Source organism: Anomaloglossus baeobatrachus, chromosome 7, assembly GCF_048569485.1.
Source record: "Anomaloglossus baeobatrachus isolate aAnoBae1 chromosome 7, aAnoBae1.hap1, whole genome shotgun sequence".
Lineage (NCBI taxonomy): Eukaryota > Metazoa > Chordata > Amphibia > Anura > Aromobatidae > Anomaloglossus > Anomaloglossus baeobatrachus.
The window spans coordinates 307,622,922-307,639,053 of record NC_134359.1 but is presented as its reverse complement, the minus strand read 5'-3'; the positions used below and the strand labels follow the sequence as shown (position 1 = coordinate 307,639,053).

At 50.1% G+C, this 16,132-nt stretch overlaps 2 protein-coding genes across 2 annotated transcripts; both read right to left on the bottom strand.

Moving 5' to 3' along the window:
• Nucleotides 1-2,823: 2,823 nt before the first annotated feature.
• Nucleotides 2,824-3,777, bottom strand: LOC142246847 (taste receptor type 2 member 4-like). Its single transcript, XM_075319898.1, has one exon. It carries the CDS (start codon nucleotides 3,775-3,777, stop codon nucleotides 2,824-2,826), a length of 954 nt encoding a protein of 317 aa, XP_075176013.1.
• Nucleotides 3,778-12,019: 8,242 nt separating this feature from the next.
• On the bottom strand, nucleotides 12,020-12,796 carry LOC142246846 (taste receptor type 2 member 40-like). Its single transcript, XM_075319897.1, has one exon. The coding sequence runs from the start codon at nucleotides 12,794-12,796 to the stop codon at nucleotides 12,020-12,022; it is 777 nt and encodes a 258-aa protein (XP_075176012.1).
• Nucleotides 12,797-16,132: the final 3,336 nt, after the last annotated feature.

The following is a 16,132-nucleotide window of genomic DNA, read 5'->3' as shown; positions in this document are numbered from 1 at the left end:
ACGCATAGAGGCCCTGGGGGGGCTGGCTGCATGACACATATAGGCCCGGGGGAAGCTGGCTGCATTACACATGGAGGCCCTGGTGGGGCTGGCTGCATGACACCTGGTGGGGCTGGCTGCATGACACATGGAGGCCCTGGTGGGGCTGGCTGCATGACACATGGAGGCCCTGGTGGGGCTGGCTGCATGACACCTGGTGGGGCTGGCTGCATGACACATGGAGGCCCTGGTGGGGCTGGCTGCATGACACCTGGGGGGGCTGGCTGCATTACACATGGAGGCCCTGGTGGGGCTGGCTGCATGACACCTGGTGGGGCTGGCTGCATGACACATGGAGTCCCTGGTGGGACTGGCTGCATAATACATGGAGGCCTGGGGGTGCTGGCTGCATGATACATGGAGGTCTATGGGACTGCATAATAAACATGAAGGACACCTTATACATAGACTATAGCAGCACATTATGCACAGAATGTTTTGTGCTGAGGGAAAAGGGCTCTTTCCCATGCTCTGCTATACATCTCTCAGCACCCAGCTTTCCCATGCTCTGCTATACATCTCTCAGCACCCAGCTTTCCCATGCTCTGCTATACATCTCTCAGCACCCAGCTTTCCCATGCTCTGCTATACATCTCTCAGCACCCAGCTTTCCCATGCTCTGCTATACATCTCTCAGCACCCAGCTTTCCCATGCTCTGCTATACATCTCTCAGCACCCAGCTTTCCCATGCTCTGCTATACATCTCTCAGCACCCAGCTTTCCCATGCTCTGCTATACATCTCTCAGCACCCAGCTTTCCCATGCTCTGCTATACATCTCTCAGCACCCAGCTTTCCCATGCTCTGCTATACATCTCTCAGCACCCAGCTTTCCCATGCTCTGCTATACATCTCTCAGCACCCAGCTTTCCCATGCTCTGCTATACATCTCTCAGCACCCAGCTTTCCCATGCTCTGCTATACATCTCTCAGCACCCAGCTTTCCCATGCTCTGCTATACATCTCTCAGCACCCAGCTTTCCCATGCTCTGCTATACATCTCTCAGCACCCAGCTGGGAAAGCTGGGTGCTGAGGGAAAGATGTATGACAGAGCATGGGAAAGCAGGGTGCTGATAGAGGGATTTTAGATCATGGGAAACCTGGGTGCTGTGGGTAAAAGCCAAGTGTCAGCATCATTATCCCGTACCCTAAGTGTTGTGTACATGGAGGGGGGCCCCGGTGCAAAGTTTGCACCAGGGCCCATCAAACTCTAGTTACGCCACTGTGGAGAACAATGATGGTCTGTGGCCCCCAACATGAAGTCACGTGTGGCCTGAGTGGGACTGCACCAGATGATCAAATTCATACCGATCCTGTACATGTGATACATTTATTGAATTAGATCCATTAAATACATAGGTAGGAAAAGAAACAAGCCAATCAGCAAGTGTGAACTGGGCCTAAATGGACAAAGCAAGTCCAAAAACATTAGGATAAGTGGAGAACACAAGGAGTTAAATGCTTAAACATGATAAGATTTCCCATTGTAAAGGCCCCGTTACACGCAGTGACATCCCTAGCGATCTCGTTAGCGATGTGACACGCCCAGATCGTAGTTACGATTTGCCGAGATCGCTCATAGGTCGTTTTGTAGCGGTCACACGTACACATCTCACAAACGATGCAACATCGTTAAGCGATATATTGTTTGACCAAGGCGTCGCTAACGACTACGGAAGTGCGTCACGGAATCCGTGACCCCGACGACATATCGTCAGATAAATCGTAGCGTGTAACGGGGCCTTTAAATGTCTTGCATTATCAGGGAGAGATCTTGAAGACACTCCCTGATGAAGCAAAACATGTTAAAAAAAAGTGAAACGCATTTTTCTCCTTGTGTTCTCCATTTACCCTACATGTAATACATTTATAGTCGATGAGATGGGCCCAAACAGATTTGGTGACAGGGATCTCCAGGGCACCAAAAGAAAGAAAAATCTTTTAACTTTTCAATAAAACGTGAGAAGAAATTAGACAGTGAAAATTTAAGAGGAGGAGGAGGAGGAGGAGGAAGGCCACAATTGCTGCCGCTTTTTACTTTTACAACTTTCAGTTTGACCCAAACTACAAATGTCATTGTCATCAGTGAGAGGAAATTAAAATTACAAACTAAACAAACAGAAAACAGGAAACTTCCTAAAGGCACAAGTAACGAGAGGACAGAAGATGTCTCCGGGTCTAGGGTTTAGTCCGGCCCACACTGATGGACGTTGTTCTCACGTTTTGGTCAGAGGACTCCACTATTGTCTTGAAGACTACTCCGAGTCCAGGGTTTAGTCCTGCCCACAATGATGGACGTCACTCTCACATTTTGGTCAGAAGACTCCACTATAGTCTTGAAGACGTCTCCGGGTCCAGGGTTTAGTCCTGCCCACAATGATGGACGTCACTCTCACATTTGGGTCAGAAGACTCCACTATAGTCTTGAAGACGTCTCCGGGTCCAGGGTTTAGTCCTGGCCACACTGATGAACGTCACTCTCACATTTTGGTCAGAGGACTCCACTATAGTCTTGAGGACGTCTCCGGGTCCAGGGTTTAGTCCCTGATGGACGTTGCTCTCATGTTTTTGTTAAAGGACTCCGCTATAGCCTTAAAGACATCCTCAATATTTAGTATTCAATAAGTGATCCTTAACGCCCCAGATAATATAGCAGAAAGATGATCCCGACACCCAGTGACCCCGGTGTCCATTGTATACACCTTCTACACCACCAGCTTCCGATTCTCCTCCAGTACAACCACTGGTAGGATGTTTTCTGCTCGACCTGCTCACATTCATCCCTAGTTACTTCCCCAGGAGAAACTGAGAGCGGCAGGAGAGGGTAACATCATCTTACAGACCCCTCTAAGTCTGGGGTTACCGAGAACCAGGAGCACAGACTGGACAGGAGTGAAGGACGACATCAGCATCAACGCCTCCCAGAATCCCGACTGAAGGAATGCAATAATAGAAAAATAGACAATCAACTGTAAAGTGTAAAAGACACCATAGAAAATGAGGAAATGCATCATTCTACAAACCACCCCTTCATATGACCTCCGCCGTCTACTGTCCTCTGACTCCACACCTCTCACCATCTTCTGACTGTGTCGATTTAGTGTCCATACGGTGCAGATGCTGGACATCAGTATTACCATGAAAGGTATGGAGGTAACAATCAGAACCGCATTCATAAATCCTGACCGCTGCCCGGCCAGCACCTTCAGGACAGATGGAGGACTTTCTGTAATGTTTCGAGAACTGGTATTAGGAGAAAGCAGCAGTAAACTGCTAAAGAAGCTGATGATGAAAGACACAACCAGAAGCACCAACAACATCCAAGGAACCATGGAGCTAAGGTGGAACTTCACCCAAGAAAGCAGTCTCGCCTGGGAAATCTTTATAAAATAGAAGGCCCCGAGGCCGGCGGTCAGCCACGCACAAGAGCTGATGCTGTAGAGCAGTAAGATGATGTACAGATAGGACAGGTCTAATGTGGACGAGGTCTGAATACAGTCATCCATGATGCCGGCAGCTATCAGAGCATTGTAAGTCATGTTCAACACACCGAGGCACACCAGGATTTTACTGCTGCTGCTCATGATCTTCTGCCAGTACAAGTCATAGACGATGACGGAAACAATAAACATGTTGAAGACTAATCCAATAATAATCTCCAGAGCTACAGTAATGACAGAAGCCACCTCATTCATGTTGAAGAGCTCCATCATCTCCATCAGACGATCACCTGTCATGTTCCCTTGTACAGTACAAGGTCACCGCCTTCTCCAGATTTCACAACACGAGGAAAGGATCAAGGAAAAATTCCAAAAATAAAACACTTAGCAAACTCGTCTCCTCCACCTAATCCTCTTTCTGTTATTGTCCAGGGTAGGAGGCTTTCCTCCACCACTCTTGGATCCAGTAGAAGCTTCAGATCCCACGTCCCGGCCGCCTCGATGTGCACATGTAGCTGTAGAGAGAAATGGTTCATGGAGTTATGGGCGACTCTCACTTTTTATCAGGGTCAGAAATTGACATCCCAAAAGAGGACCTGGATTTTAATATATGCAAATTGCCGGAGCATGGAATTTCTGCAGCCCTTTGTAAGAACAAATAGGCTAAAACGATGCAAACACATTTCTTTACCTTTCACGTAAATCACCTGTCGCCTTTTCCTCGGTCAAGTGTGAGGACACACTCTGGTCAGTCTGTAGGGATCAGCAATCCAGTACAATAAAATGACCCCCACATGTAAAGCAGCCACCCAGCTTTATTCTTCATGTGTCATTTATTTCCTCCCAGCTCAGGTTTATCCACATATGAACGTGTCATTATGGGCAGCTGTGGTCTCCAACCTCTGCACCGGTGGAGTACGTGGTCACGGTAAGGCCTGGTATCAATCATACTGTGCAGCTGTGGTCTCCATACTCTGCACCGGTGGAGTACGTGGTCTCCGGTATGGACAGGGATCAGTCATTTTGTGCAGCTTTGGTCTCCAGCTTTAGCACCAGTCGAGTACATAGTCTCTGGTATAGACAAGGGTCAGTTATCATGGGCAGCTGTGGTCCTCAGCTTCAGCATCGTTCAAGTACATGATCTCTGATATGGACAGCAGTCAATCATCATCGGCAGCAGTGACGTGATCTCCAGCCTCTGCACCAGTCAATCACATGGTCTATGGCATGGACTAGGGTCAGTCATTATGGGCAGCTATGGTCTCCAGCCTCAGCACTGGTCAAGCATGTGGTCTCTGGTATGGACAGAAGTCAGTCACTATGGGCAGCTGTGGTCTACAACCTCAGCAGAGGACGAGCACGTGGTCTCCAGTATGGACAGGAGTCAGTCATTATGGGCAGCTGTCATGTGGTCTTCAGCCTTATCACTGGTCAAGTATGTGTGACGCCCTGGGCAAGCCAGGGGTCACAGGTCATTGCACCACCACACCCTACACCCCAGTTAGGTACATCAAAGCTAACCAAAAATCCTTGTTGCCTTCCTCCAGAGGCTGATGTTCACACCAGGGGGTGGGCCAGGCGGTTTGCTCCGCCCACCAAGGAGGACACAGCTCTGGAGGCGGGAGAAACCAGGCAGTCCAGTGAGGGACATGAAGGAGTAAACAGGAGAGTAGCCCAGGCAGGGCTAGTGTGAGGAGGTCAGTTAGGAAAGTGAAAGGAAGTAAAGTGGAAGTGGTAAAGGAGGAGTAAGAGAAGTTGAAGGAAGGTGAAAGGTGACAGAAAGAAAAGCCTGAAGTGGTCCAGCTGTGTGCAGGACAGAGTCAGCAAGGTCAGCAACGGCGGTGACTGTCTGGAGGGGGACCGTTCGGAAGTTCCTGGAAGGACCGCGGACGGGTAGTGGCCCGGCGGTCTGGAGCAGTGTACCAAAGGACAGTCAGCACCAGGGCAGCAGCCTCTCGGACCCCGGCAAGGCTAGGAGTCGCCATAATTTGCCAAATCCGTCAGTGAAGGGGACGTAGATCCCCCAACAACCAAGTCCCGATTGAAGGCAACAGCCCAACCATTGTAGCAGAAACACCGCCACCGCCAGGGCACTAGTTTCTCAGGGCCAGCACCTGCGGGCAAAGAGTAGAGCTCCTCCGGTCCAGCTTGAAGCCGGGGAGCGGGTTACCGGTTTGAACCCATCGCTACCAACACAGAAACAAAGGTGCAAGGAAAAGGGACATCACCGTCACCTACTGGGAGAGCAAGTGCAGCCGTCCGTGGGAACCGTCTTTCCAGCCGTGTGGTTTACCGTAAAACTGTGTCAACGTCTCAGGCTGAGTGAGTACCACAGTGCCGCAAGGCACAGCGCTGCCCCCGCGTCCCTGCGCCCACCAGGCCCTGCACCTCCCAAACCATCACCGGGCCCCGGGATCACCAACCCCTACCCATGGAGGGGCAACACAACACCTGGCTGCTCCGCATCACCATCCCCGGGATCCCCATATTGAGCAGCGGTGGTGAAATCACCACAACCGTGGGTGGCGTCACGGACAATAAACTATCCCCACACCCAACAACCCCCCTTTCACTCACGGGCGAGGAGTGCCGCTCGAGAACCCCCGGGATCCGGCCCACAGCTCGAGCCACCACTGAGCAGCAACCGCCGGACCTGAGCAGAAGGGGTGAGCGTAGTGTGCTGACACCCTCCTCCCCGCCCGCGACATATGCTGTCTCTGATATGGACAGGGGTCATTCATTATTGGCAGCTGTAGTCTTCAGCCTCAGCACTTATCGAGTATGTTGTCTCCAATGTGGAGAGTGGTCTTTTATTATGGACAGTTATGGTCTCCAGCCTCGGCAACAGTTGAGTACATGGTCTCCGGTGTGGGCAGGAGTCAGTCTTTATGGGCAGTTGTGGTCTCCACCTCAGCACTGGTATATTATATGGTTTCCGGTGTACACAGGGGTCAGTCATTATGGGCAGATATGATCTCCAGTCTCAGCACCGGTTGAGTATATGGTCTCCGGTGTGAATAGGGGTCAGTTATTATGGGCAACTGTCAAATGGTCTGCAGTCTCAACAACAGTCAAGTACGTGGTCTGCGGTATGGACAGGGGTCAGTAATTATATGCAGCTGTGATCCCCATCCTCAGCACCGGTAGACTACATAGTCTCCAATGTGGACAGAGCTCAGTCCTTATGGGCATCTGTGATCTCCAGTCTCAGCACCGTCAAGTACGTTATCTACGGTGTAGACATGGCGCAATCTGTGAACACAAGATGAAGTCATCTGACAGCAGATTTGTGCTGTGGAAGTGGAGCTCTGCCACACCCGTTAGGTCTCTGATGTCACGGTGGTGGGTAACGCCTTCCGAGTAGTGATGTGGCCATACTGAGCACGTGCGACAGGCTTTGTGATGGGGTTAAATATAATATTAAAAAGGGGAGAGAAAAATAAAATAAATAAATAGTTAATGACGCCAAGGTCATGCTGATTCTATACATACCTGTAGTGGTCAGCTCGGATGTGTAGGTTTTGAAACACAAGAAAGTAAAGTTTGTAAAATGAGTAGCTTCTTGAGTGACGGCAGCTGCCGATCAGCTAATAGCTTGGGTGGATATTCATGTAGCGCCCCTGAGCCACTCAGGGCACTACAAGGAACTGCATCCTCTTGGGAATGCAGGACCTACACCCTGGGACGACCTGGAGTACTAGTTCTCCACTCCACACCGGGCATAGAGGGTTAAACATGAAAGGGGATGGTTGCCTATTTTAGGAACAAGTCCCGGGAATAGCTAGCCTAGTGGGAGGCGTCAGCAGTGAGAGAAAAGAGTGGCACATAGTGAGGTGTGCGGACGTGCCTGAGCTGGGTCCGTGCAACGGTGACTCGGGGGCACGAGAGAGAGGTCGCCAGGGCGGGTACGGACAGATACCGCTGGGACCGGAGCATGCACGGGGCACAGGGCCCTAGGTCAGGCGCCAGTTCTACACGGCTTGATAATCACCTGCACGGTGAGGGCACCTTCATGGGCTTCACTGAACCAAATAATCCGGGGGCATCAGTAGTAAACTAGGATCGGGATTCGGACACTTACCTCCCCATAGGGTCCGCACTGCCCGCTGTATGGAGAAGGAGACTGTACCCAGAAAGGGACGCTCCATGCTATGGTGACCAAACCAACAGAGAGTTCCGGGGACAGAGCAACCTGGGTCACTACATTGGCCATTGGCACTGATACTCCAAGGGACCTGAACCAGTAATCCAAGGGTCTGAGTGAGTAGAGACTGTTCAAGACAATCTGGTGTGGTCTCCGTTATTGCCTTTCAAATCTCCCAGGCACGTCCCTACCTGCGGAGGGCCTAACACCATTGCTGCAACCACCACCAGCCTTCGGAATACCCACATTCAGCAGTGGCGGTTCTACACTCGTAACCGCAACCCGCAGGTGGCATCACGTACACTAACTTTCACCCCTACTGTAAATACCCCCTTTTACAAAAGAAACCCCAGGGCATGGAACCGGGCAACGGCCACCAGAGTGACATTCCCATTTGCTACCGCCCGGGACTGAGTACCCCCTTCCCTGGGCGAGACATTCATAGTTATCCCCGCCCCCTGCCTGTCCTCCTACCCCTGTTATATATGCTAATTCTATTATTGACTCATTTTACTAATTGACTAGAAGGACCTGGGCTGATGTCATAACCATGTGACCAGAAGGGGTGGGGCCTCAGGCAACATAGATGATACCAGGAAGCAACATTATTTTTGTTAGTTGAGGCCCCGCCTATTCCAGTCACATGGGTATGACATCAGCACAGGTCCTTCTAGCACTTAGTAAAACGATTCTATAATAGAAATAGCATATACAGTATAACAGATAGGGGCAGGACGGACAGGCCGGGGGCAGGAATCACTATGAATACCCACCACAGCTATCAGCTGATCGGCAGCTGCTGTCAATCAAAAAACTGTTCATTTTACAAACTTTACTTGCTTGTGTTTCAAAACCTAAACATCCGAGCTGACCACTACAGGTATGTATAGAATCAGCCTGGTAGTGCCAGTATAGCACTGGCTTTAGGTTATATAGGAGAATTCTGGTGATTGGTGGCTTTAATGGTCTCTGTCTTTTCTGCAACAATTTGGGTCTGCTGCGTTGAGTTCTCTGGGGGACTAATTTTAGGCATTGGGACTGCTGCATATTGTTGGGCTATTGTCGGTTCAGCATATTATTTTAGCACTGACCAGATACTCGGTGATTCATCTCATACTGGACCATTTTTCCATTTTTTTTTTGCAGTAGCACTTTATTGAGGTATCCTGGTGGTCGGTACCATTTTGTGTGGCAGGCAGGGGCATCTAAGCGCAGTGGAATGGGGGCAACACAAACGTTAGGATGTCTAACCTCCGTGGAGGGTGAGCCTTATTACCTCTGCTATTAATATTTGGGTCACACCGCCTATTTTGGGGCCATCACTGCATGTTTGACCTATCTACCTTTACAGTGTGTTCATGTCGCGGGCGGAGGAGGGGACGCTGCGCTCTCCCACTGCTCGGGTCCGGCTGCTGCTGCTGCTCGGTGGTGGCTCGAGCGGTAGGCCGGATCCCGGGGACTCGAGCGGCATTCCTCACCCGTGAGTGAAAAGGGGGTTTTGATTGTGGGGAGTTGGTTATTGTCCGTGACGCCACCCACGGTTGTGGTGATATTGGTGACACCACCGCTGCTCTGGACAGGGATCCCGGGAGCGGTGACAGGGAGCAGCTTGGATGTTAGTTCTCCCCTCCGTGGGTAGGGGGTTGGTTGTCCCGGGGCCCGGTGATGGGGTAGGGATGGATGGCAGGCGGGTTACGGGGCCTGGTGAGGTGCAGGGTCGCGGGGGGCAGCGCTGTGCCGCACGTCACGGTGGTACTCACTCAGCCAATGATGAGGACACAGTTCTTGGTAAAACACACGGCTGGATGGACGGGTCCCACAGACGGCTGCGGTGTTGTTTCTCCCGGCAGGTTGATGGTGACTGCCTTTCCCTGCACCTATGTAGTGTAACGGTTCCAATGGGTTCCCACCGGTAACCTGCTCCCCAGCTTGGATATGGGCTGAAGGAGCCCCTTTTGCCCGCAGGCTCTGGCCCTGGGAACTTTAGCCTTGGCGGTGACTGTGTTTCCCTCTCTAGGTTGGACGGTTGCCTTCTGTCAGGACTTGGCTGCTGGGAAACCCAGGAGGTTCCCTTCGCTAACGGATTTGGCAAATTCACGGCGACTCCTAGCCTTGCCGGGGTCCGTAAGCCCCTGCCGGATGGTGCTGGCTTCTCTTTGCGTCCATGGTCCTTACGGTTAGCTCCAATAGGCCACTCCTGCAGACGGTCACCACCGTCTGCCAACCTTGCTGATCCGTCCGGGCCACATATCCGGACCCACTTCAGTCTGCTCTACTACCACTTTCCTTCCTTCCACTTTCACTTCCAAACTCTATCTCTCTAAACTTCCACTACTCTTCCTGCCTCCAGGACTGTGAACTCCTCGGTGGGCGGGGCCAACCACCTGGCCCACCCCATGGTGTGAACATCAGCCCCTGGAGGAAGGCAACAAGGGTTTTGTCTGACTTTGGTGTGCCTGACTGGGAGTGTGGGGTGTGGTGGTGTTGTTCTCTGTGGCCCCTGGCTTGTCCAGGGCACCACATTCACTTCCCGCTACACCACTATTTTTCTTTTGCGTTTTGACTTTTTAATATTTTTGAGTTTTAGAGGTTTTTCTTTTGGTTTGATCTGTTAATATCTCTTCAAGCAGTATAAGTTATTCGCTCTGGTCTTAAATCCTATATTGGACATATGATGCCCCAGGTGAAGGGTTGTGAAGGCCGATGAAAATCCATCAGGAATGGTCACGGACACAGAGTCCAATGCAGACAAGTCGCAAAGCTCCATGGTTACACTCAGCTGAGGCACTGGCACTTCTACGGTATTAAACAGCAGAGGTTAATTAATCCATTAATGCAAATGTTTCTATGATGGAGTCACATATCGAGGAACAGAATCCATGCCTGGTGCACCGGGAACAAATCAGTCCCATCACAACATGTGCCGATCTCACCGGGAACATGGCGCGAGATCCCCTGGCCGGTTATGGCCTCTGTCTCAGTCTCCAGTGAAGGAAATGTTTTCTCTTTCAGGGCATCGGCACAATGGCTACAATTACTGCACATCATACAGGAATGGCTGGGACATGTGGAGGGGGCTGCTCCTCCGGTTGGAGGTCACTCTTACTGGAAAGAGGTTTTCCTCAATCACCTGCCAATGTCTCAGTGACTGGTTCAATTCCCTGCACTCTCCTGATTCCCACAGCAATGTCTCTGATCTGTGAGTCCTCCGCTCACTTTTCTGATTCAGTATTTCTTCTGAATTACATTAGACCACATCAAAGAGGAACAGAGGATCTGGCACCAACTTACCACCAGTCATGGTATAAGGTCCCATATTTTCCACCAATCAAGACAATCCAACGCAACATTTTGTGCCAACATAACCACAGAGCCCAGCTCAATAGTGCCGAAGACAACTAGAAGGCCCTCGTCCCAACCCGCTCTATCTCCTGAGGGTCATTAGAGCCACTATAAAAGTGCAATATAGTAAGACACAAAGCAAAGTACGCACTGAGCTGAGACCCAAAGGCACAATTATATATTATTATTATTTATTATTATAGCGCCATTTATTCCATGGCGCTTTACAAGTGAGAGAGGGTATACGTACAACAATCATTAACAGTACATAACAGACTGGTATAGGAGGAGAGAGGACCCTGCCCGCGAGGGCTCACAGTCTACAGGAGGAGAGAGGACCCTGCCCGCGAGGGCTCACAGTCTACAGGAGGAGAGAGGACCCTGCCCGCGAGGGCTCACAGTCTACAGGAGGAGAGAGGACCCTGCCCGCGAGGGCTCACAGTCTACAGGAGGAGAGAGAACTCTGCCCGCGAGGGCTCACAGTCTACAGGGAATGGGTGATGGTACAATAGGTGAGGACGGAGCTGGTTGCGCAGTGGTCTATATATATATAGACGTGTGTGGAGTTGGGAAGGAGTTGTTCTCTAATATGTAGCTTACTGTCCATCCCATGGGGTTTTTTCTTCTCCTGGATCCACATGTCAGGTTATAGGTTGGACTTTATGGACTTGTGTCCTCTTCGAACCTTAAAACTATGACACTATGGCAGTCAACAAGATGTCTACAATAACATATAAGGCCATTGTTGGTAATGTCCCAGCAGCTACGGAGATGACAGACGGGAATCACTCAGCCCCATTCTTCAAATGTGCCCTGAGTAATGATAATAAGCCCAATAGTAATAGAATAAGGAGCCTAATAGACAAGGAATGGTTAGAAGATATACACAGATAATTCTGCAATAGTCTACAATAAAGCTGTCACATTGAGTTCTCTTTTGCATGATGAGGAATTTCAAGAGTGGTGGTCCATAGTATTGGAAAACTAATAGTCTCCAGACATAGCTCGGACTCCTGTTCTATCATTAATAATCCAGTACAATATATTCTGCCGTCATTTCCATAATGTCAGACAATCACATAGCTTCTTCTTTAATTTGGGATTTCCAAAAATTAATAATAGAGCCTGAGAAGTTGGGTAGCTCAGGGCGTTGAGCCAGCGGATGGCCATCATGGTAGAATTAGAGCTCAATGATGTGAAGGTCCCGAGCATAATAACCATGAAGAACGATATCTCAAAATAAACGCGGATGATCATGATCCTGATGGCCTGAACATGGCCCTGGAGCTGGGGGGATGAGATGTGGGAATTACGCATGGTGTGGATGTGTCTCACCAGAGTCTTGACGCTGAGGCCGATGGAGAGACAAGTCATAGAGACCGGAATGCAGAATCCGAGCACGGGGCTGGAGATGATGTAGTCCACATCCACGCTCCTGCTGCATATGGTCACCTCCTCAGATTGATTCTCAGCAGTTTCCATATTGGTGGCCCAGAATAGTGGCATAGTAATGACTACCGACCACACCGCCGACCCTGCCATCAGCTGTGGAAGAAAGGAAAAGAACTTCTCTTTTATCCGGAGGAACAACCAGTGAGGGGAACTGACAAGCCGGGCGCAGTAGAGTACAGACAGCCAAGTGGTATTCCACAGACTGAATCCGACCAGTGTGAACTGGAGGCTGAAGAGGATCAGGCACAATCTCTCATCAAACATTTCATAGATTTCAGAATATTTGAAAACATTATCGACAGTCAGACACCATTGGTAGAAAAGGTTTACGAGGCTGATAACCAGCAGGATGCCATTGTAATTGCACCAATCACTCATCCTCCTCCAGAGGCCAAAATACAAAACCGCAGCTGTTGCGTTTAGGAGGGTCCCCGACATCCCAGTGAGTATCATGAGGATTAACCTGATTACCCTCAGAGCTGAAATCATTGTGTTCAATCCTATGAATTCTGCTGCAACAAGAAGATCGTCCCTAGAAACTAGAGAAGAAGCAGTAAAAATGTGTCCATCAGACGTTTCCCCTATATGAGGGGGTGGCGGAGGACGTCTACCACTGTGCAGCTTTATAGCTTCATCTACCCAGGCTTCTGCCCTTCATCTAGCCCTTCATTTGATAGGTGTTGATTTTACAGTCTTATCATTTACATCCATGGAATGATCTGTGCCAATAATAAGTGTATAAGAATAAAGCCTCTGGAGGTAGCAGGAGGACATTGACTAATATTACTTTCCACTGCAAAAACAACTAGATTTGACTGTCCAAACAAGATGTAATGCCTGATCTGCCTCCTGTTATCGGTGCCAGGACCCTATATATAGAGCTCACGCTGCTTGAGGCACTGTTGGTGCTCACACGATCCTGCACTATCAGGCTGAATGTACAGATGGCCATGTGCAGGGTTATCCTACTCCCCATCCCTTAATAAAGGGGTTTTCTAGTTTTAGAAAGGTGGATCCCAAACATTTCCTGGAATGTAAAATAACAACGCTCAATAGGACTTATCCTCTCCGACTCCGGCTCCTTCCCTCTCGTTCACATAGAATTGTTTTATCTCAGCCTTGTCCACCCCTGGCCCTTACCATGGAATAAAAATCTCCTCCTTGGTCCAATCTCATCCTCTACCAATATCCTATCAAACGAAAATAAAGTCATCAGGGACTTTCTCATGTGACGGTCGTATCCAACACTCCTGGTGGCCTCATTTAGAGAGCATTGATGACATTTATCGGGGTTCAGCTTGTAAGACAGTGGGTGACCATCTCCCAGCTCAGCGCTCTGTGCGTCACTGTTCATGAGTAGCACAAGTAACCACGACTGATTATTGGGGAATGTTCCATGACCTTTCAGACAACGTGATCTTATTTTGATAGATATTGTAATAAATAGGAAATCTGCAAATCACTTTACTTTAAAAACCATGTTATCTTATCCTTGGGAAAAGCCCTGAGACGTGCAAAACTATGAGGTGTCTCTACTCCATGCCCACAATCTGTCAGATGTGAACCGTCTGCAGGAGAAGAAATGGAGAGATAGATTACAGGAAGAGGAAGCGGGCCATTATCCCTCTACAGGAAGAGGGGACGGGTCTATATCCCTCTACAGGAAGAGGGAGCAGGTCTATATCCCTCTACAGGAAGAGGGGGCAGGTCTATATCCCTCTACAGGAAGAGGGGGCAGATCTATATCCCTCTACAGGAAGAGGGGGCAGGTCTATATCCCTCTACAGGAAGAGGGGGCAGGTCTATATCCCTCTACAGGAAGAGGGAGCAGGTCTATATCCCTCTACAGGAAGAGGGGGCAGGTCTATATCCCTCTACAGGAAGAGGGGGCAGGTCTATATCCCTCTACAGGAAGAGCGGGCAGGTCTATATCCCTCTACAGGAAGAGGGGGCAGGTCTATATCCCTCTACAGGAAGAGCGGGCAGGTCTATATCCCTCTACAGGAAGAGGGGACGGGTCTATATCTGTTACGGTTGCTGCGAACACTGGAGACTATGTCCAGATTTCTTGCTACTGCACATGTGCGAGCGCCGGAGACTAAGTCCTATCTTGGAGCCATTGCACATGTGCGGGTGACATAATCGCTGACACGAGGTCACATGTCTCTGACACCTTCTATGCCGATTGGTCGCTGGTCATGTGCTTGTGACGCCTTGCTCGGTGATAGGCCAGCATGACGTCACTCCTGTCGTTCTGGCAGCGGATTGGCTCTGGTGTCCTCCATCTTGGATGAGGCACAGAGTCTATATAAGACCCTGACACACGCCGCATGGTGCTCAGTCCTCTTGGTTCATGCATAAGAGTAGACGCTCTGTGCGCGTTCCTCTAGGCATTCCTCTGTCTATGCTAGGTGAGCGCTACCGGCAGGGTAGCATTCTTATACCTTACAGCTTCGGCTGCTGTCCGTATCCTTACCTCTTAGGGGAGCGGACATAGGCAGGTGCCTGAGGCACATGGTCTGGCTGGGCCTTGTGATTCTACTCGTAGGTGGACGTTGCCGCTAGGGTAACGTTCCTTATACTGCGTCTGGTAGTTGTTCGTATCCTCGCACACTAAGGGAGCGAACAGAGGTAGGAGCTTTGTGCGGCTTACGCTGCTGTTCGTCTCTTTTGCACCACTAGAAGAGCGGACCTAGGCAGGTGCCATATCTAGTGGTTCGTGTCCTCGCACACTAGTGGAGCGAACGCAGGTAGGAGCTTTGTGCGGCTTACGCTGCTGTTCGTCTCTTTTGCACCACTAGAAGAGCGGACCTAGGTAGGTGCCATTTCGCACACATTGCCTTTGTCTCTGTGATTATTAACAGAGATCATTCCACACACCCTCCAAGTAAGGGAGGAATTGCTTTACTTATTATATCCTCCTGTGAGTTAACAGAGGTTTTGCACTTTGCCATAGTCTGCAGCAAAGTCTTTGCACGGTGGACCCTGACTGTCTGATACTCCTTTAGGTTATTATCAGACAGCCCCCCGTAACAATATCCCTCTACAGGAAGAGGGGGCATGTCTATATCCCTCTACAGGAAGAGGGGGCAGGTCTATATCCCTCTACAGGAAGAGGGGGCGGGTCTATATCTCTCTACAGAAAGAGGGGGCGTGGCTTTATCTCTCTACAGGAAGAGGGGACGGGTCTATATCCCTCTACAGGAAGAGGGGGCAGGTCTATATCCCTCTACAGGAAGAGGGGGCAGGTCTATATCCCTCTACAGGAAGAGGGGGCAGGTCTATATTCCTCTACAGGAAGAGGGGGCGGGTCTATATCTCTACAGAAAGAGGGGGCGTGGCTTTATCTCTCTACAGGAAGAGGGGACGGGTCTATATCTCTCTACAGGAAGAGGGGGCAGGTCTATATCCCTTTACAGGAAGAGGGGGCGGGTCTATATCCCTCAACAGGAAGAGGGGATATGGCTTTATCGCTTCAGGAAAAGGGGTGGGTCTATAGTCTTTATCTGTCTACGGGAAAAGGGGCGGATCTTTATCGCTCTACAGAAAGAAGAGGTGGGTCCTTGTCTCTCTACAGAAAGAAGAGGTGGGTCCTTGTCTCTCTACAGAAAGAAGAGGTGGGTCCTTGTCTCTCTACAGAAAGAAGAGGTGGGTCCTTGTCTCTCTACAGAAAGAAGAGGCGGGTCCTTGTCTCTCTACAGGAAGAGGAGGTGG

What these genes read in the sequence shown, in the direction of transcription:
- LOC142246846 (XM_075319897.1), bottom strand. Translation starts at nt 12,796, where the DNA reads ATGAGTGATTGGTGCAATTACAATGGCATCCTGCTGGTTATCAGCCTC.
- LOC142246847 (XM_075319898.1), bottom strand. Translation starts at nt 3,777, where the DNA reads ATGACAGGTGATCGTCTGATGGAGATGATGGAGCTCTTCAACATGAAT.